Genomic DNA, 24,124 nt, shown 5'->3' with positions numbered 1-24,124 from the left:
TGTTCTTACAGAGATGTACAGAAAGCTCTGTGTATAAATGAGTGTATTAGTGACATTTTCACCGCTATGACTGTCATGTGTCAACTGAAAACGTATAATTCATTAACAAAAATGTCAAAAACTTTTTCAACCAGAACACTGGTAGTTTTATCAAACCTTTTCTAGAAAACTTTTATGGCATCTAAACATCAATAAATTTGGAATCATTTATGATACAATACATGAAAACGTCATTCAATATTTCAATTTTATGAATATGTAATTTTGTTACAGTTATCAGCAACAGAAGCGCTTTTTCTGTAAGGTAACCTACCTATATCACAGTAGTCTCCCTTCCAGCCTGGACGACATCCTCTGTCACACAGACCATTCACATTGTTGCAGCCCGTACAGTTGTCGTTACATTCACCTGTACAATCTTTTCCGAACAATCCATACGGGCAGTCTAACAGAAATAAAAGTTCACAGTTGATAGCATGTTAAATAAACGATGTTGAGTACAAAGATAGATAGCAAACTTTTCATATTGTATCCTGAATCGACTTAGTCATCAAAATCAAGCTTTATTCAATTCATTTTTGCGAATTGTTTTACAAAACGAACTGTTCAATATTTAACAGGTTTTAAATATTCATTACAAATATATTTTTGCTATTTTAAAAATAAAGATGTGGTAAACAATTCTTCATTTTAAATTCTAAACTTCGTTTTATTGCACATCCTTATTTCCAGGCACTATATTCGTGAAACTTACGTCCGACTACAGCATATTGCCATAATACAAAACTTTTGGACAATGTAGTATAATATATATATATATATATATATATATATATATATATATATATATATATATATATATATATATATATCCATTTCCCCGCTGGATAGTCGTGTGTTTATATTCAAGTCCCTTTTCAAACAGGATAATTTTATAATCGTATCACATATTGAGCATTGCAGTTCTTCAAAATACCTAAAAGATTCTAAACAATCATTTTTTATATGGGATAAAAACCAACAGGAGACCCAGGAATTTGATTTGAACATATTTTTATTGTACAAAAATCACAACAGGGATTGGACACAAGTTCAAAAACTTAGATCGCCCTCTCCCAATACAAGTATATAATACAGTAAAAATAATGTATACACAACATGTAAGGCCAACAGATCATATGACAGTTATATATAAATGTTCAATGGTGTACAAACATCAACTAAATCTTTTTGTACCTTTGATATAACGATAAACTAGACAAAATAAAAGTTTGTTTTCGCTGACACTGATTGCGTTGTCGCCCCAAAGTAGGACATGAGTATTAACAATATTTAAATTTACAATATTGAAAATTTCATTAAGCATAACATTTCTGGCCTCTTTATATTTATTACAAGTGAAAAAATAATGATAAGTGTCTTCGAGCTTGCCACACGAACAGAGTGGACTATTAATAATATTACAACGAAAAAGATCACTATTAAGTACACAATTATGACGAAGTCTAGTATGAATAATATTAAAAAATCTGTCACCATAAGTAAAAAAATCAGGTTTAGTTCGACAGGTAATATCATTTTGATTTATGATAGAAACATGTATTTTTCTTTGAAAATGCGAATGGAGTCACTTTCACGGACATCCTTTGAAAGCGTATTCCATTCATTAACAACAGTGGGAACAAATGAAGATTTATACAATTGTAAACGACATTTTGGTATACTATAATTTTGTGCATTTCTTGTAAAATAATTGGATGCATTAACACGTTAATTTGGGAAAATGTCCATTACATAATTGGGTAAAAGGTTTCTATCAATTTTATACATGGTTTTCAGCCTGGACATTTTCCTTCTACTATCAAGTGTTTCCCACCCTGTTTCGAAATAAAGAGAATCCCTAGAAGCTTAAGCGAAAATAGGTAATCCTGTGACGATTCTTGCTGCAATCAATTGTATTTGTTCTAATCTTTCGGAATCAGTGAAAGTGCACCCGCCCCATACATCAGATGCATATTCTAACTGAGGTCTTATCAATGAAGTATATAACAATGATAGTGACTTTCTATTAAGTTTGAATTTGAGTTTTTTCATTAGTCCCAATTTCTTTTGAGCATTTGCTATAATAGAGTTGATATAAACTGTCCATGAAAGATCCTCAGAAAAAATAACACCTAAATGTTTGTGAGAAGACACGAATTCCAAATCACGATCTTGAAATTTTAACAAGGGATTTACAGTATTTTTTTTAATATTAAAATGAACTGCTTTTGTTTTTGAAGGATTGAAGTTCAAAAGCCATTTCTTAGACCAGATTTCCAGATTTAAAAGATCTTGATTTAGATTAAATTCTATATCTTGTACATTGATTGCAGCATGTTGTAAACTATTATCATCTGCAAAAAGTCTACAGAATGTTAACATATTATCTGCTATATCATTTACATAAATAAGAAATAGCAATGGCCCAAGGACAGAGCCTTGAGGCACTCCGGCATTCACAGGCTTTGTAGACGACAACACTTCTCGATACATAACCTTTTGCTTTCTATTAACAAGATAACTATTAAACCATTTAAACAGATTCCCTGTGATACCATAAGTATGGAGTTTAAACAATAAACCTTTATGCCAGACGCGGTCAAACGCTTTTGACAAGTCACAAAATATCATGCAACATGATTGGCCTTGATCAATTGCTTTTAAAATATGATCATATGTTTCTATAAGCTGGTAAACAGTTGAGTGGCCAGGTAAAAATCCAGCTTGATATTTATAAAAAAGATTATTGTCATGAAAATAATTGTACACATGTTTGAAAATAATTCGCTCCATTATCTTTGATACACAACTTAACAAAGAAACAGGTCTATAATTTGACATTTGAGATGAATCACCTTTCTTATATAAAGGAAGAACATGGGATATTTTCCAGGAGCTTGGAAACGTACAATCTCTTAAAGAGCGATTAAATAATATACACAGAAGTTTAGCAATAGTATACATAGTACTTTTTAACATTTTATGACTTATATTATCTGGCCCCACGGCCTTGTTAACTTGAAGAATTGATACAATATCTATAACTTCTTGTTCTAAAATACATATATCAGAGATAACATTATTGCATACAGAGTGAAATTTGGGTAATTTAGCTTCGTTGTCATCTAAAAATGAAATAGAAGAAAAATAATCGTTCAGAACTTCAGCCTTTTCTGCATTGGAATAAGCCAGGAATCGTCCAGGCACCTAATTCTAAACAAATTTTAAGAATCAGCAAAAAGTCAAAATGCTTGCAGGTAAGTAAAATCCTATATTACAACATTTCAGTTTATGTGAATGAGAATCCTATGTAAAAAATCGATTTTTGACTACACCCCCTTTCCCCAGGGGTCATGATTTCTCACAACTTTAAATCTAAACTACTTCAGGATGTTTCCATTTAAGTGTCATCTTTCCTGCCTGATTAGTTTCAGTGAAGAAGATTTTTAAAGATTAATTTACTCTATAAATTCCCAAGTTAAAAATTGTAACCCCATTTGGCCCCATCCTACCCCGGGGGTCATGGTTTTCACACATTTGAATTTAAACTACCTCAGGATGCTTTCATCCGAGTTTCAGCTTTCTGGACTGATTAGTTTCTGAGAAAAAGATTTTTTAAATGATTTACTCTAAATAATATATGTAAAAAAAATCGACCATTATGGCCCCATCCTACCCCCCAGAGGATCATGATTTTCACAACTTTGAATCTACATTACCAGAGAATGCTTCAACATAAGTTTCAGCTTTTCTGGCTAATTATGCCTATGTAAAATTGAACCCCATCCCCCATTGTGGCCCCACCCTAACGGTCCGGGTTCCCACACGTCACTGTCGATTTTGTGTACATATTCATATCGGACAGTCCGTGCACCGCACTTTATTAAGTTGTTACAAATGTATCTTGAAACTCCGAAAATCCGATTTCATTGGAATACCATGTACCGTTATTTTACCTACTTGAATACAACTTGTTAAAGCTATACACGCTATAATTTGCGTCAATTTTGAATAAAGGGGAAAACGTATGTGTTTGAGTACTAATAAAAGTTACCTTTATGCTGTTAATTATAATGCTCAATTCGATCACGTAACAAATATATCAAATATTAAACAATAAAAAATATTTATTTTCCTGCCAGGAAAGTAATGCCTCCTCGTGAATATCAATCTATCACGTGATATCGACAGCTAAATTTAGTCTATCATACCACAACTGGAGAAGGGTCAACATCTTCATAATTGTGATAGTTTCACAAAGGAAAGGATATTTTCAGTAAAGCATAAATTTGTCCGATATATGAGTACAAACAAAAGAAAAAAATACAAGCCTGTGAGTAGATATGAATACTTCCTTTAAAAAAATGACGTAGACCTGTGTTTTTCCCCTATGTGCTATTTATAAATCCTATAAGTGTTAATGCAGAAGTAAGGGTATCGTGAATGACAAAAGTATTTTACTCATTATACATGTATGTATTTCAAATTAACAACTGTTAAGCATATTAAAAATCAAGTTGGATATTTAATTAGGCAAACAATAACGACCACCTAGTTCTCCGCGGACATGCGCAATGAGGTCGGTTTCGCTCTTCCTTCATCAATATTCATGAAAAGGTATATTTTCCTGGCAGGAAAATAAACAATTAAAAATCTATATCTTTGTAACGAGATGGAATTTACCATTGTAATTTACAGATTTATGATAACTTTTATAAGTAGACAAACACATGCGTTTTCACTGTCATTCAAAATTTACGTAAATTATAGCGTGTATAGCTTTAAACTTTTGTTTTGCTTGAGAGTATTATTTTGCGTATACTTGAGCGAGTGTAGCCAATTGAGCTTAACCCCGAATTCACCATATGGATTTAAAAAAAAAAACGTTTACATTTCAACTTACAGTCAAAAATACATATCACGTACAAGATATGTTCGTGGAAGTTAGGTGGTATTTTAGAATAAAGCCGAAAGGAATCCTACCGAGCTAACCACCACATTAACCGCAACTTCACGGAAACTCTACGTTAAACACACACACACAAAAATTCACGAAAAGAACATTAAAATTAAAAAATTAAAATTAAAAAACTTAAATTCTCATTGGCGAAATATTAACTACTCATACTATGCTTGAATAGAGCACGGTAAATGTTTTCAACGAAAATGTTACAAGCGCCGACAGCTGTGGCCCTTACGACAAAAGACAATATTTTCCTTTTCTTCAGAAAGTATCTACACTGTAAAATATTAGAAAAACTCTTATTTTACTTCTATTTTTGACAATATTGTGGATAATATTTTAGAAAAAAATGAATATATCTTTTAAACAAAAACTTACATGGTTGTGAAATTTTTATCTAAATCATTAGATTGTTTGTGAAAAGGGCCAAACTCACGACCTTAAAATCGTTTCGTCCAATAGCCCTACGCGCTACCGTTTCGCTACAGCTGCCGATGATATAACTGGCAGCTTTTTCGTATACTTAAACGTAGATACTTACAATTGACATCAACCAATTAAATCTATTATTTTTCTAAAATCTCCTCATTATTGACGGGATTTTTAAAGTTAAAGTTTTTAAAAAACTTTTGAACAAATTGATTAACCATTTTAAATAGAAATTGTACACGAGGAGTCAAGAACATCGCTTTTTTAAATGACATTTCATACAAAATGTACAATAAAAAAATTCAATGAGATTTCGTCTGCTGAACACCTCTAGTTTTCTCGGTAAGGTTAATCGTGTCTCATTACTCAAAAATAACAAACTTTTGTTGATTTTTGTGATTGTACAGCCATTTGTTGATTAATTTGAATGAGTAAACGTTTGCTTTTTCCGATAATTATTTTAGGGACAACACAACACTGAAACGTCATACAACAGGTAGCATAATAATGACATTTATAGTGTTGTGTTGTGAATGTACTATGCCTAAATAGAAGTCAGGGTTGATACATAATGCACGAGCCAGACTTTGATTTAACGAAAACTCATTCAATTCGATTCAATCTTCACTCAATTTTACCTTCCGAGCATCTTCCTTCTGAAGTTTACTGTGCAAAGAGTTTCTGTAATGTTATGTAATTGAAAACGACCGACCGATAAAAAATACTTATGCGGACATGACTAAAATTAGGATGACCTATTTGACAGAAGGCTCCAGTCCATCCTGGGTAGCATCCATACTCACACAGGCCAATGACATTATTACAACCATTACATGTGTCGACACATTCACTAGTGCAATTTTCTCCATAAAATCCGCGCATGCAAGCTGCAAAGTGATTAAAAGATGAACATTAATTGAGTAATTATTTATTCATTAGACAGTTTCGTGAGTACTTTGATAGACATAAGTAAAATATTTATACATTATTATACTCACGTGTTTTACACAAGTTTCCTCGAAAGCCAGCACTACATCCGGTTAAGCATGCTCCGTTGGTATGAGAGCATAGGTTTACCTCACGACAGTGTCCACACGTTTCATTGCAGTCAATTCCAAAGGATCCCTTGTCACATTCTATGAATTAAAGTTATCTTTGTTGAGTTACATATATTAACGATTATTATTTTTGTAAAATGGAATAATTACAAACCATTAAATAACAAACAAAATCACAACATTTGATTTCAAATTTCTTTGCCAAATTTAATATATATATATATATATATATATATATATATATATATATATATATATATATATATATATATATATATATATATAAGTTTGATGAAATGCATATTTAAGTTTGATGATAGAAATGTACAGTATTTGTTGGAATAAAAGTAATTTACGGGACCCTGAACAACTTGTTTCTTCACAAGAATTAAGCGCACACGGCAGGAATATAAAACATATTTACTTAACCATACTTATCCAAATTAAGTTAGCATGGACATATTTTCATGGGAATTAAAAATGTTTTTTGCCAAATATAATTAGTTTTGCAAAGTATTAGAAGTTATATTTAACACATTTTCTTAGTTTTGGGGTGAGAAATAAAGGTAATGACATGCTCTATTCGACAGTTATACATACTAGTTTTACACAAATCTCCCTGATAACCAACATCACACCCAGTTAAACAGGTCCCGTTGGTATTGGAACACAGGTCTACGTCACGACAGTGTCCGCATGTTTCACTGCAGTTTTCACCAAATGATCCTTTATCACAAGCTGGTAAATGAGAAAAATGTTATATTATATAAATAGTGCCTGTTTGGGAGGGTAATAGTTGAAATTGACACCCCGAGGAAACCATTGTCAACCGACGCGAAGATTTTGAGGAAACCATTGTCAACCGACGCGAAGCGGAGGTTGATAATAATTTTTTTGAGATGTGTCGATTTCAACAGTTACTCTCCCAAACAGGCACTATTTTTTTTATTATACTGAATGTCTTTATTTTAGAGAACTTTTACTGCTTTTATATAGAAATGACGTGATTGTACGGTGAACCGTTCGCGCATAATTTACGCGCATGTAACAATTCGTTTTATTATACTTTCATGTTAAATACTGAAATCTGATTGGTTTAGACGCAGTTGATAATCTGTTCTATTACCCTCAGCCTTAGCAACACACTTAGCAACGGGTAACACAACGAATTGTTACATGCGCGTTAATTATGCATCTACTGTTTGCCGTAAAATTCACGTCATTTCTATATAAAAGCAATATAAAAATTCTCTTAAATTAAAGGTGTTATTTACTCAGGGTTTGAGTTCTCAAATTTCGATTGTTATAAAGTTCAATGTAATGAGTAAAATTTGTTCTAAAGGGTGTTATTTACTCAGGGTTTGAGTTCTCAAATTTCGATTGTTATAAAGTTCAATGTAATGAGTAAAATTTGTTCTAAACACAAAAAGTATTTATGAAATGAATTATTATTGACAAAACATTCAATAGTTTTACTTTATTATGAAATTAGGCTCAAACAAAAATTGACTTTTAGTCAAACAGAGGAAATTCGGACTAAATTTTGCAGATTTTGTTTTCTGCTAAAAGTTTTTTGGCAGTAGTCTAATATTAAAAGTTAGGATTTTATATTTAAGTGTAAGTAATTTTGCATATTTTCCGTTAGTTTTACCTCACTTATTCATAAAAATAATCTTATGGCACGAATAATAAAAATATTGAAAAATGCTTAAAAACGATAAAAGACACCATATCTCAAAATTTTGATCATTGACCTCATATAAATTTTATGCCAACAGAATAAGGTCAATATAAGTAGTTCAATACCATAAATGTTTTTGTATTATCATCATTCAATTTTTTGTAAAATTGAATCAAAAATGGGTAGGGATTTGAAAAATGATAGAGGAAATTCGGACTGAATTATTTTTAAAAATTTATGCTAAAATCTTAATGTTGTGTACTTATTTAGTGCCACTGCCATTCATAAAGTGTATCTTATTTTTTAAAGTGTTTAATTATTTGTAATATTTTTTTAATTAAGAAAATCTCAATCGTAGTGTAAAATTTTATGGAATTTTTCTTGATTTTTCAATAAATATTCAATGGCCATTAACTCAAAAAGTAGGTCATTGACCTACTTTTCTGAAAGTGAAAAATAACAATACAAGCAAAGGTCTATAACACACAATAGATGGTTTTTCATTATCATCAGTGGATTTTTTTTTCATTCTGAGTAAACGTCATCCTTAAGACATTCTCTATAATAAAATAAATAGTGCCTATTTGTGAGATTAACAGTTGAAATTGACAGCCCTCAAAAGCCATTGTCAACATCCGCTTCGCGTCGGTTGACAATGGTTTCCTCGGGGTGTCAATTTCAACTGTTACCCTCCTAAACAGGCACTATTTATATAGTGTTACCCGTTGCTAAGTGTGTTGCTAACACTGAGTGTAATAGAACGGATTATCAACTGCGTCTAAACAAGTCAGATTTCAGTATTTAACATGAAAGTGTGACAAATCGGATTATACCAATAATAGAAAATAGTGGGGTTCAGGGATTTGCCATGGTGATAACCTTTTTTCCCCTTGGGCATAAAGATGGACTGTGTCGATGCTACATAAACAACGGCAGTCGGCAGAATCAGTTGTTGTGATATCTGCAGCCATGCTGAGAAGTCTCTGAAGGAGCTGAATAAGCCGATCTTCTGAGAGACTGCTACAATAAGGCTGAATAAACCTTATACTGTAAGAAAGAAAAGGCTACATAAGGCTGAATAAGCCTTATAGTATAGGTTGCTCCAGTTGATTAACCACCGTAGCTTTGACACTTGGCAATAAAGGCTGAATAAGCCTGTACAGCATGTCAAAGTGAGCTGGGAATATCAACTGGTTATACACCTTGGGTCAGTAGCCTGGACCGTTTGTAAAGACAATCGTCTATAGGCATTGGTTAGAGGGTAGCTCAGTTGGGACCATTGGTTAGGTACATTGGTTTCAGATAAATAAGGGGACTTGTGGTTGATTATATATGGACTTAGGTAAATCACTGGGAAAATTATATTTGATTAATATGCAAGTCGTCGTAAATATCTTGATTAAGTAAATTTATTAAAGTAATCGTCCTAAATATATGGATTTGGTTTGTTTCTTTCAGGTCTTTGAGTAAATGGTATGAAATAAGGTGTTCTGCAGAATCCCGGGTGTAACCGTGTACGTGTCCACATAAACATAATAGTTACCGCTCGGCAGGACACACGTTCCAAAAGTATAATAAAGTAAAACACCATCTAAACGCTTGGTCGCATATCTTATAAATATTACTTTAAAATGATTATGCACGCTAATGACTAAGTAGTCGTTTTCGTTGTCAAACTTGTCAATTGGATTCATTTCAATAAAATATGTTCAAACAATTTTTAAAATTTATTTGTTTTAACTCGAGTCAAAGCATCGGAAATCGCCGATGGTCACATTAGTCTCTCTCTCTCTCTCTCTCTCTCTCTCTCTCTCTCTCTCTCTACATGTATATAACACACAGCTTCTTTTTACTTTCATATTATTTAAATGACTGTCTGGTAGCGGCCGATCATCATTACATAGTATACATACAACATACAAAATCTTCTTTACCATATTGGCATTCGGATCCATTCCATCCGGGGTTACACCCAGAATCACAAGAACCATTAAATCTGTTACAACCATCACAGGTGTCGTTACATCTGTCAGCACAATCTGGTCCAAAGAATCCGTACTGACAGGCTAAAATTTTAATGAAGAAAGAAAAGAACTGTATAACTCTAAACATAGAATGAAGCCCTGTAACCAACAAATTGAAGTATGCATGAAGTATGTATAAGACTAGAGCAGAGCTCGTTGCAAGCAATGAGGAGGTCTTCCGTTACAACTTCAAGTCAAGAAAGGATTGTCAATCAGTCTTAATAAAACCATCTACCGTCTCCTTACAGTTGTCAGGGTCTGAAAATTATTGATAGGAAGTCATTTTCACACTACCTTAACTACTGACCAATTAGGGCTTTAGAAAATCAATTTGAACTCTTTAAAATTAGTTCATGCCTATTTTCTTTATATTAATGTAACCCCAGACTGCAGAGTATTGAAGAGTTAGACCTCTCGTAAAAGAGATAAAGGTATGTCTGTGATAAGTTGGGGATATATTTAGACAAGAAAAGTATTGACTGCGGCTTTAAAACACAATTACGCACAGGAAGCTATTCCCTATAAGCAAATTGAAAGCGGGTATGCATGTCTTCATGTGAAGCTTTTAACTGTCATATTACGCAATATCCAACAATACTATATTACAATTAGATTGCTAAGATAATGAAGGACAAGTTTTCCAGCGACATCATTATGGTAGCATGTATCGTTTTTAAGCTATACAGCAAAGACTTTCCAGGCGTCTGGATCCCTTATTTAAGGGACCAGTCCCTTTTTTCTGGTCTTGAATAAAAGCCCTTTAATTTATGCACAACTTTTGTTCTATATGCATTTAAAAATATTTAAAACTTAAAAGTTAGAAATCAAAAACATGAGTAAAAATAAGCAATTTTTAAAACATAGATTTCGAATAATTCAAGTTGTAAAATTGGAAAAAATTAAAATAAAAAATTCAGAGGACAACATTCAAAGTGTCAATTTTAAAGATTTCTAACTTTGGATTATTTGGTACAGAAACGAACGCCCCTAAAATATTTTAAAAAGGTCAATAACTCGAACCCGGAAGTTACGATTTCTCATCTTTTTGTGACTTAAAAACTAAATCTAATTTACAATATAATACACCCTGAAAATTTGAATGAAATCGGATGACAAACAAAAAAGTTAAAAAGTTTAAAAACGTCTAGAAGAAGAATAACACTAATGCAGAATTACCATCAGAATCAGTACAAGTATCAAGAATAAATGACATAGCCATGTCGTTCTTGGTCTTCAAGGTGTAGTGGTTCACATTCATGCAGTTGTGTATATGTGTGTGTTGAGGGGGGGGGGGGGTGTTGTATTTGTGCTATGTGATATCATTGATTTAACATTAAAAACTAAACTAAAAAAGAAACTATCATAATAATTTGTCCATCAGTTGTAGTGAAGTTGGTCGATCATTAAATATGTCGCGTCGATTTGCATTGTAATGAAGTCAATACATCATATACGCACATGTGTGACACCTGTGTCCCGTATAACCAGCGCTACATCCAGTCAGGCATGTCCCATTGGTGTTGATGCATTTGTTGACGTCACGGCATTGTCCACAACTCTCACTGCAGCCCAAGCCATACCAGCCACTGTCACAAGCTAATAAGTGAATCATTAGTTAAATTGTTTAGGGGATTTTTTCAACAAACATATGATATGTGCAGTTTGTACAAATTTGTTTGATGCAAATTAATACAAAGAGGAGTGGGCAAAAGAGAGAAAAAGAAGAGGGATATTGCTGAAGCAAAGTCCACAACTTTCACTGATGCCCAAGTCATTCTATACACTGTCACAATCTAATATTTTGAATCAAAAATTAGACTTAACTTTTTTGTTGTTTTATTACGTTAGCATCTAGATACACATGCAAACATTGTTTATTTAAATTACCCTTTAACGAAATTTTAATAAAATGTGTGGGAAAAAATATGAATACGTAATGTCTGGAAAACAGATATAACTGTTCGAGTATTTCATTGGTGAGAAATTAATCACTTTTTGATTTTCTTAAAGAAATATTTTAACATCAGATTGTAACACCTTACAATACTTTCCTTGGTTGCGACTGCATAAAAAGCTGAAGAAGAGGTACTGTGAGCAAGATCACAAATGATACCACCATCCCCCAAAGAAAATATTTTAGCTCAGTATTTCTCTATTTGAAAGTAATAGATACACCGTTTCTCTTATTGTGATCTTACTTGACCAAATTACCAAAATTACCTAAATTATCTTTCAGTCAGCTTTTAGCTTTTTAATATTTTTCATTATAATATATGGCCTAGACAGGAATTATGCATTTTAAAACAATGACCTTGATCTGACCTTGGGTCAACTTCATGACACGACCTCAAATCATAAGCAATCTTTGTGTGAAGTAGAAACTTCCAATGTTTTTTAATAAGGGAGATATAATTCAGACACGAACCTTGCACTTTTCCCTCCAGTGACCTTGAACCTGTCCAAATGACCTTGGGTGAAATCATGACATACCTTCAGGGGATAAGCAATCTTTGTGTGAAGTAAGAACGTCCAATGTTTCTCAATAAGAAAGATATGGACTGGCAAGTTTGCACAGGCAGACGGACAGACAAACGGATGAATTGACAGACGGACGAATAGACGGACGGACGGACGTGCAGACGGACGGATGGGTGGACAGACAGACAAGGTGATTCCTATACACCCATCAATCATAGTTTGTAGGGGGTATAAATACATGAATAATTACAAAATTTGTATATCTTAACTTCTTTAAAGAAGTGTCAATATTAAACATCGTACATGTATGTTAGATAAATAAACAAGTTTTTATTGGCAGTGAAATAATCATATTAACGAAAATAATATCTAAGCATTTTGAATTGGTTTTTTTTTATATTCATGTATAACGCATATAAAGTATACTAGTACATGTATTAGAGGGATGAATGATTGAATATTTACAATAGCACATCAATTACCTAATGTACACAAGTAACCTTGGAACCCCGGTTTGCAGCCCTGACAGGTGCCCGTCTCTATGTGGCAGTAACAATTGGTATCCGGACAGGCGTTAGAACAGTTAGTCCCGTAAAACCCACTAGGACATCCTATGAAAAGAAAAAACTTGCCAGCATTTCTAACAAATTGCAGTCTTGTTAAAACATTAAAAAATATGAAGTTATCAATTATTCCCAATATAGTCTATAAATAGACTATAGTAGTATAATAAGGTTAGGTGTAATGTAATGTAATGTAGTGTAATATAAAGGGTCGGGTGTAGTATAATAAGGTTAAGTTGGTGGCCCAGTGTAAAAGGGTTTAGTGTTGGGTGTAGTGTAATACAGCTAAATGGACGGGAATAGGTGTAATAGGATTAAGGGTCGGATGTAGTGCAGTAAGGTTAAGGGTCGGGCGTAGTGTCATAGGGCAGGGTCGGGCGTAGTGTAATAGGGTTTAGTGTCGGGTGTAGTGTATTAAGCTTAAGGATTGGGCATGGTGTAATAAGGTTAAGTGTGGAGAGTAGTGTGATAGAGTTAAATGTCGGGTGTAGTGTAATATAATTAAAGGGTTGGGTGTAGTGTATTAGGGTTAAAGGTTTGGCATGGTGTAATAGGATTTAGAGTCGGGCCTAGTGTAATAGGATAAAAAAGGTCGGGGTGTAGTGTTATAGGGTTGAATGTCAGGGTAGTGTAGTACGATGAAGAGTCCGGATGTAGTGCAATAAGGTTAAGGGACAGGTGCAGTGTAGTAGGGCAGGGTTAAGGATCAAGTGTAGTTTTATAGGGTTAATGGTCTGGCGTAGTTCAATAAGGTTCAGCGTCGGGCATATTTTAATAGGGTTAAAGGTTGGGCGTAGTGTAATAGCGTTAAGGGTTGGGCGTTGTGTAATAATGTGATGGGTCGGGGGAAGCCTAAAAAGGTTAAAGGTCGGGCGTAATGTAATAACGTTAAGGGTCGGGCGTAGTGAAATTTGATATTCGATATTTGATATAACTCATCGGAAGTAGAATTAGATTGCTTATTTAACATTGTATAGTTAAAATATATCAGATCGTGTACTGATATATTCATTCCATGTAAAATATACAAAATAAGGGGAAAAATAATTTTTAAATGCTTCCGGTGACGACCGGAAGTGACGACGAATCAATCAAAATAAGGTAAACACAGATACACATTTTAAGCTTTTATCCAACAAAGTTTGGTTGTTCAAGTCGTCACCGTATTTGAGGTCTCGTGGAGTCATTTTTTTTTGTCTCTTGACAAGGAAGTGGACAAAACGGAAATTCTCAGTGAAAATAAAAGTTAGAATTTCATGAACATAAGACAATTGTATTGTTTATCAATTTTACTAAAATTGTCAAAAAAATAGTTAAACTTTCAAACAGCTTGATTTCTTTGAACCCTTCCGGTCGACAAAATGAAAGTGGTTTAACACATTTTCTATCTTTCTTAGTCTGATGTGTTGATCGCTTGACTTTCTGACATATTAATTGTGGGTAAAACAGTTATCTAAAAAAGGCCATCTGAGATATTTGAGATATCTCACCGGAAGTAGAATTTTTTTTATTTATTTAACATTGGAAATATGACATAAGTAAGGATTAATACTTATACTTTAATTCTATATGAAATAAAATTAATGCAAAAAATTTTTTTTAGAGTGCTTCCGGTGACGACCGGAAGTTATGACGAACAAAACAAAATAGTTTGAAGACATCTACAGCTATAGATCTATAATCCTACAAAGTCTGAATGCCCAAGTCCTAATCATTTTTGAGATCTCAATGTCACAAGATATTTGACGCAGGACAGGAAACGGAAGACAGGAAATGAACTTTGGAAAAAATGAAATCAATTCCTGAGGATAAAGTTATGTTCAATCAATCATGCAAATTTCAAGAAAATCTGTCGACCCATCTCTGAGAAATTTTGTAGACAAAAAATGGGAAACAAAATTCGTACCCAATTTTCGAGCCAAAGTGAGCTCCTGAGAATGGCGCCACTGGCGTAAAACAAAAACAATAGGCTCAACTTCAGACTATGGTCTACCTATCCTGATAATTTCATATTCATGTCTCTGATAGTTTCAGAGTTTTAGTGTGCACAAAATAGGTCGTAATAAATGGCAAATAAATCGGTACCGGAAGTGATGACAAGAAAATTATCAAAAATGTATTAAGTTCATATCAAGTCTAATCATCTGTGAAAAAATGGTGGAAATCGGTCGAATAGTTTTCGAGAAATCGTCTGCACAAAATTTGTGGAAAAAAAAATAATGATAAGAAACAGTACGAAAACTATAAGGTCTTCCGTTGGAAACGGAAGACCTTAACTAGATCTCGTTACGAGTAACAAGTAGGTCTTCCGTCCGATTTTTTTTTATAATACGAAGAAACATCAATACTCTCTACCAAATCTGAAATCTTTTTGAGACTAGGTTTTTTGTCTCGGGACCGGAAACGGACGAACGGAAGTCATTGATGGAAATAAAAGCTGGTATTTTTGTAAATTTGCCTAGTGTACATCACTGTTTTTCAGGCTAGATGAATCACCCAGGAAAGTCTGTTAAACCTGTTGTTCAAAACATGAATTGTTTGAACCCTTCCGGTGAGTACTGGAAGTGACGGTTGACAAAATAAAACCCATTTAAAACATCTTCAATCAATTCTCTATCATTCAAAAAAGGTTCGTGTTTCAATCACTTACTGTGACTAAAATCTCGCGGGTATCAAATTTGTAAAAAGGAAAGCTACCTAAGGTATTTGATTTATCTCACTTAAGTAGAATAGGTTTGCTTATATGACAATGTATAGTTAACATAGATAAGATTTTATACTGATATAATCATTCCTTGTAAAATAAATAAAATAAGGGAAATAATTTTTTAAGCACTTCCGGTGACGACCGGAAGTTGAGACGAATGAAACAAAATAATGTAAACACGTACACATACTTTAGACTATCATCCCACAAAGTTGTTCAAGTCATCACCGATTTTTGAGATCTCTTGGAGTCAAGATTTTTTGTCTAGGGACAAGAAACGGACAAACGGAAGTGCTCAGTGAAAATAAAAGTTATTATTTCTAAAACACTGGATAACTGTACTTTATTGTTTACGAATTTAACTAAAATTGTCAAACAAAAACAGTTGAAAATTTCAAACGACTTGGTCTGTTTAAACCCTTCTAGTGAGAACCGGAAGTGACGATTGACAAAATGGAAACGGTTAAACGCATTTTCCATCAAATGTCTGTCATCAATGTAAGTTTGGTGTCATAATCACTTGCACTTTTTAAGATCTCGCGAGTAAACCATTTGTTTAAAAAAGAATATCTGAGATCTCACTAGAAGTAGAATGTTTTTGTTTATTTAACATCGGATAGATGTTATATGTAATAATTTATACTTATATTTCAATTCTATGTTAAAATAAATTAAATTTGTAAAAAAAAAATTGAAGTGCTTCCGGTGACAACCGGAAGTTATGACGAACAAAACAAAATAGTTTAAAGACATCTACAAATATAGGTCTATAATCCTACAAAGTCTGAAGTTCTTATCATTTTTTTAGATCTCGATGTCACAAGCTTTTTGTCGCAGGACAGGAAATGGACGACTGGAAACAAATTTTGAAAAAAAAAAATATAGAAAACTTCCAGATATTATCATTTTTTATTATCCCTGCAAGTTTAAAGAATATCTATCGAGCTACTTTTTAGAAATCTTGTAGACAATAAATCGGGGGAAAATTTTAAAAATTCCTACCCAATTTTACCACCCAAGCGAGCTCCAAGTAATGGCACCATGGCGTAAAACAACATAATAGTGCACAACTTCAAACCATAGTTTACCTATCCTAAAAATTTCTTATTCATATCTCTTATATTTTCTGAGAACAGCTCTGCACAAAATAGGTCGTAAAAAATAGAAAATCGGCCGTAACTCGGTACCGGAAGTGACGATTTCAAAATTTCAAAATACGTCTAGAATTATGACCTCTGGCAATCATCTGTGAAAAAATTGTCAAAATCTGCCGAACAGTTTCTGAGAAATCGCTTGCACAAAATTTGTGGAAAAAAATAATAATAAGAAACAGTACGAATACAATCAGGTCTTCCGTTGGAAACGGAAGACCTTAATAATAATAAGAAACAGTACGAAAACTATAATTATAATAATAAATCAACTTCCATAGCATTATGATTCCAGGTTGAGTTCTAGAAATAAGGAACACTCACCATACACCTCCACTTCACAGAGGGCAATGCTAACAAAGTAATAGTAGCCATCAGGGTAGGTAACTCCTGATCGTCTTTCGTTGTAGTAGATGACGTACTGTCCATGTACAGGACAGGTGGTGGTGAAGACAGTAGGCATGGTTTCTACTGTAGAGTTGTCGTCTTTGTAACACAGTGTTCCCTGTAGTCTGTCTGTTGTATTGGAGACGTACACCGAAAATCCAAGGATGAACTTTGTCAATACAAAACGAAAATCTACAAAGTAATTACTATCAAAGATGAGCTGATAAAGAAGCTTGCTTATCTAGGCAACATCATTACTTCTCTGAGGAGTCGTTATTTTAAAAGAAGAGGATTAAACACGCCCTGTAGACCCCCCCCCCAAAAAAAAAAAAAAAAAAAAAGAAAAAAAGAAAAAAAGAAAAAAAAAAGAACAAAATTATTTTGGAATAATTGTGTATGAGTACTTTTAAACGATAAGCAGTGAAATAAACAACACGTTTGCATGTATTTAGTCCTTTATATGTGCATCAATACCTTATGTCTTACTATCGCCTTCCCATACCTATTTTTTTCGCCTCGTGAAATAGTTGCTGTCTTGGGGGACAATAAACTTGTTATTGTCCTCTTAGCAAGTAAATAGGTATATAACATAACATTTTTTAATAAGTTTTCTCGTTATGTCACAAATGAGATAATTTTAATACTATGCCCTGAACATTGCTGAATTACACCGGAAATAGTTATATTGCCCTCCCGGAAAAAAAGTTATATTTCACAGGAAACGGTTATATTGCCCTACCGAAACTGTGTTATATATATATATATATATATATATATATATATATATATATATATATATATATATATATATATATATATATATATATATATATATATATATATGATTGGAAAGTGAATGATGATGGAATGACAAAACGACGGAATGACGGAACAGGGTAACACTATGTGTCCCAGGCCATTTCATGGCCGGGGCCTGAAAATCATAATCAAATATATTTGTAAATGAAAGCGATGAAAATATGACAAATCATTGATATTTAAACAAAGATTGTTTAACGAGCTACAGTGTTTAAACAATGCACGACAGTGTAAAGAAATGAACAAATAAACAAGCAAAATAACTGTTTAACTAGTATAGTCAAATCGGGAAACGAGCTTTTACAAACACAAAAGGGTAATTCTTAAATATAGTAGTCAGTGGATATAAATATAATTTGAGTTTTTAAAGAAATGTAATCAAAGGGTTAATATAGTAGAAGAATATGTGACTATACTCCGTAGATCATTATCCGTCCCGAAGTAGATGTTGATGTGATGGATGCTGTAGATGCTGGTCAGGTTCACCCACCAGGTGGCGTTTTTTGCAGTATATGATACAGCACATTGACCTCCAGGTCCACTCAGGTCTGACTTACGTCCGTCTACAGCGTTACTGGCGTCAAATCTGTCGACTCCTGGTGCAGGGTACAGGTGGTACGCTGGTTTGTTGAGGGCGACATTAACTGTGAAGAAAAACACACAGTGTACTCAGAGTGTGATCCTCGTGATGTATATCAACTCATTGTGCAATGGTAAAGTATATATAATTGTACATAAAAAATAAATTACGACATCGGGAAATAAAGTATTATTTATGATAAATATGCCGCCATGCATGTACGAGGGTTGTTCGGAAATTATTGACACATTTTCTCTTATTCTTTTAATAAAAAAGATAAACTCTTGAAATTTCACCTAAGCGTAAATCAATGTGAAAAGTTTCCTGTCCATGGCATGAAAAGATCATTCATAGTAAGCTGACCAACGGGCCTTCGTCCAGTGACCCGGTGTAACGAAGAATTTTGACCCGGGTTGAAAATTGACCCGGGGGTATATTTTCAACGTTGAATATTGAGACCAAAGGTGTTGAATAAAGACCCTAATCTGTTGAAAATTGACCCGCATCGTGGAATTTTGATCATGAAACCGGTTCAAAATTCAACAGCAAAGAAGCACAAATTAACAAATCAATATTTACAACTTGAGTCTATTTGATTAAAAATTATCAGTTTTTACGTATTTATTCTTTAGATTTACATGTTTATTTATGGTTCAAGGTGGGGAATCATTTTTTAAATTAACGAATCATTTCTTTAAATATGTAATAACTATTTTATTCAAAATCCAATAAACCCCTAGCGTATAATGCTGTTTTGTCTGATATCTATATTTAAAACAATGTTTTTCAGAATATTTGTGTACATGGTTAGACGTTAAACTATTCAATACACTGGTAAAACTCCTTTTCTTTAATTAGCTGGACAAGTGTACAAATATAAATAATTTTTTAAAAATTACAATACGTCATGTTGTTTAATTTGGTTTTACATTCATCCAGTTAATTGAAAATTTAATACTGTTCATTGTAAATTTTTTGGGTGGGTGTAAATACAAAATCTACAGTATGTCGATTTGTGATTTTTGTGTTTGCACCCACTCAGTTTGTTGAAACTGTGATTATCTGAATTTTTCATTCACATCCATCCAGGCAATAACAGTGTACAGAATGATGAGACGCTAACATGTATTGTTATACACCTGTAAAACAGTTACTATATAACTCTATACGAAAAAAAGTCCGGCATTTCGACTGTTTGACTGGAACTGTTAGACTGGAACTGTTAAAATCGACTGTTAAAAAAGACTGTTGACCGGTGACGTCACATTCCGCGAAAACGTTTTATTGATTAGAAGGGTATAACAAAACAGTTGTTGACTGTGTCTCGGGCAACAGCCTGCGGCCTTGGGCAACAGTTTGCGAGCCGGTCCGACAGATCAACTGTTGCCCTCTACCCCAGTCAACAACTGTATACTCTTTCATGAATAATACTGTTTTAACTATATATCTTGATAGCCGATATTATTTTAGTGTTGTATTTTTTCTGTTATGATAGGCACCTACATTATTAATTAAATTTAAACGTTTTTTATTGAAATTTAAATCGATTGGATAACAACATAGTCTATGTAAACCCTTTGAAACATACAAAGCCAAGAAGTGGTGATATAAAATAACCTATGGGCATAGTATATATTATTATTTGTTTACAGAATATTTTTTAATATCGTGTATATAAGACAAGAAATACTTGGATATTAAATAATCATCTGAACATTTACCATATATAATTGTAAGACATAATGTTAAAAAATTATGTTATTTTATCATCAAAATATACAGTTTGATATAATAGTCTGTTCTCCATTATTATACTTTTTCCCATCTTCATTATACATTTATGCTTATTTACTAATTATCTACTACTTATCTATTCATTTATACAATGTACCTCTGACTTTTGAACTGTATATAATGATTGACCTCATATACCATTCATGGTGTGAGCGAAATAAACTGAACTGAACTGGTAGACATGTTCACTCACCAACATTAACAAAACTATCACCTTCAATTATACTTGCAGAGATACAAACCTCAAAAATCAGAACTACTATAATGTATATGAATAATAGTTAATATGAAAAGGTACACTTTTTTAGTTGATTAAAAACCGCTTCTCTTTGTTGAGTGTATTTTGGACATCCCAAAAAATCATAATTCCTGCAGATTCAAACCCACAGTATAAACATCGACTCTCATCAATTAACAAATCCTTAAATAAGTAAGTTTTTTTTATTTAGATTACTAGCTTTATTACGTAGCTGACGTAAAATAATAATTTATTTCCTATTGCCCCAAACTGAAGTGTTTGTAAGCTATTGGTATATTTTGTTTTGAAGTTTTGATGGATAAAGTTTATGGAATTTTCGTTTGTGCATGAAAATTATTCCAACATTTACATGAAGACGGAACAAAGCTATTGTAATAAACAGTACGATATAGTGGTAGACAGGAAAAAAGGTCACTCAACCTAAGATGATATGCATGTTCAGTTGGAAAAAAATTAATTGAATTAAATCTTGTGCTAAACCATTTAAAATTTTGTAGAATAGAATTAGTTTATGTTTATCCCTTCGAGATTGTAAGGTTTTCAAACCAAGTTCACTATATAAAATGGTGTTTAAGCACGCAATTCGGAGTTTTCCATGATAAGTTGCCCCTCACAACATCACCCCATTCCAATCTAGGTCGGATAAAAGCCGAATTTTATCAAGTGTTTCTCTATCAATTGTATACTTGAGTAATCTCAATCTATTCTTTTTGAATGCCTTTTCATATATAACATTACAACCGTACTCCCCCTGTACATGTAGATGCAAGCCTACTTGTTAAAATTCGTTTATTGTAGTATAATTTTTTATAGCCCGTTCCATTCCGAAGAAAACGGGTATCTCCTTACCTTTATTTACATAGTATTGTAATAATAAATGGATATCATATTTTCAGTCTCAAAATTAAATAATTAATCGGACATATCAACCAACAATAAATCAGCCATGTCCGCATATGTATCAGACTGAATGCAAATTTTAAAACTGAAACTTTCAAAGATGTTCATGATTGTACATTTAAACCGTGTAGAGTAAGTTCCAGTTCAGATCAAAGCTCTGAAGTTAGGGTCAATTCTCAACAGGATCAATTTTCAACGTGTCGAATTCATCAAAGTTTAGTAAAAAACATTTCACACCGTTGAAAAATGACCCCGGGTATAAATTTCTCGATCTTGGTCTCAATTTTCAACGTTGAAAAATGACCCCTCGGGTCAATATTCAACGTTGAAAAATGACCCCCGGGTCAATTTTCAACCCGGGTCAATATTCTTCGTTACACCGGCGCAACCGCAAACTTTTTGCAACGTCATTTTATCGCTTCTTATTGCTCCCGTGTTTTAAACACCTTATAAACAAACGGAAATAATAATCATTCTTTTTATTTCTCATCTTTTGTTTTCATTTCAAGATGTCATCATTTACATTTTCTCTCATTCTTGTTTTTTTTTTGGGGGGGGGGTCGAGTTATTTTTACCCGAAAGTCTAATTACTGTGAATGTCTCCTGTAGTCATTTTTTATATATATTTTAAAATTGTTGACAACGGTTAGTGTGTCAAAAGTACTTGATAATTAATCCCTAAGGCCTAATTCTAGTTAAACAATCAGTGAAAAAAAATATGATGAACTGAAGCTCTATACCTTGTCTTGTCATCGTATAGTTATTTTTCGCAATTGCGTGGCCTTAAAAGGTCTTCTACTGATATTTCCACCAGTTTGATGGTATTTAATGCGCCGCCATGACGTCAAAATTCAATGTAAAGTCGTTCTCAGATTTCTATTGTTTGGTAAATATGTGTGTACCATATTCATATTTCAACTCGAACATCAGTGAAACTTAATTAAAAGTTAGTCGCCAAGAATAGCAAAATGAACAAATTTAATTTGATTTCTTTAATCATTAACTGTAATTCTACGGACTCTTATAAAATAGATGTTAAAGTTGTTAAATCTCCAAGTTTATGGCTGCGCCGGGTACCCCGACCACCGACTTGTTTATATATCGTTGTAAACAAAATATTAAATATTCTTTTTATATTACTTTGTTTTATTATTTGTTGGCGTTTCTTCAGTGACTATACCAATTTTCACTAAAATTCGTCAATTAGAAAAGAAAATATTCGAGTTGTCTCAATAATTTCCGAACAACCCTCGTATATCATGACTGTACTGTCATGCGATTATAGAAACTCAATATTTAGAGTGAATCGCAATACGGCGTGAAAATGAACAAATTTGTACTTCTAAATTAATTTTTGGGATGTACATGCATATTAAGTCATTGTGCGATGAGAGGTTTACTCAGTTATATAATGAACTATACATGCATACATATTTTTATCTGTTTAGACTGATCTTTTCGTTTACAAATTTAAATGTTAACCCTTTATATATGCTAAACATTTTTGTTGGTCGATTTACTACTCCTTGTTACTGGTCTGACCTGACCGTTTGCTTTCTGTGCGGTTGTTAAGTAAAACAAAACCACACAAGCGAGTAGGCAAAGAAAAAACAAAACAACCATTACCCTCTAAAAAACAATTTTAAAAAGACTCAAGAACATACAGTTGTCCGTCGTTAAAATACTAAAATTAACTATCGTGTCGAGATACAAGTAGGCACCGGCACGATAAAAAACCCCCACAGTATGATCCATGGCCAGATAACCGAGATTTAAATGATCTTTAATTAAAACAATCAGTTGTATCTATTGATATACCTGTATATGAAAATAGAGTTGAAGGCAAACTTTGAAATAATTTAATGGGATCTTTCATACTCTTTTTTAAGATCGGCGCCATTTACCAAAAGTATCCCTCTAGTCAGGTGCTCTATCAACTTTGCTGAGGCGTGTTGAACAGAGCGAGCGCTTGAGCTCGCTCGCCAAAATTCACTTTACTTTGACGAGGGCTCTCTTTCTGCTGAACACGCTTCTGGTGCCGGTATTTGTACCGGTCTGGTCGTCACAAAACATTTGTCTATACAAGTTAACAGTTGAAGTCTATCCGATTATTTCACACGTGAAACATTCTAAGTCCAGTCACGTACACTAACATGCATACTTACGTGATTATTGTTAGAATGAACTTGTACGTTAAGTTTACTCACCATACGCCTGGGAGACTGCCAGCAGACAGAACCACACAGTGAGGACATCGAGGAGATACACAGATTGTCCGGACAGGGACAT

The 24,124-nt window shown here is 33.1% G+C and overlaps 1 protein-coding gene across 1 annotated transcript; it reads right to left on the bottom strand.

Annotated features, from left to right (window-relative positions):
* On the bottom strand, window positions 1–24,124 carry LOC117682262 (multiple epidermal growth factor-like domains protein 10). The gene is made up of 10 exons (XM_066081980.1): window positions 24,043–24,124; window positions 18,719–18,946; window positions 17,421–17,675; window positions 13,158–13,286; window positions 11,656–11,793; window positions 10,108–10,239; window positions 7,093–7,230; window positions 6,433–6,570; window positions 6,190–6,321; window positions 1–445 (listed from the first exon to the last, which is right to left on the bottom strand). Exons 1-10 carry the CDS (start codon window positions 24,122–24,124, stop codon window positions 249–251), a joined length of 1,569 nt encoding a protein of 522 aa, XP_065938052.1. The 3' UTR covers window positions 1–248.

Source organism: Magallana gigas, chromosome 4 (assembly GCF_963853765.1).
Source record: "Magallana gigas chromosome 4, xbMagGiga1.1, whole genome shotgun sequence".
Lineage (NCBI taxonomy): Eukaryota > Metazoa > Mollusca > Bivalvia > Ostreida > Ostreidae > Magallana > Magallana gigas.
The sequence above is the reverse complement of the archived record's forward strand: the minus strand, read 5'-3'. Positions and strand labels throughout refer to the sequence as shown.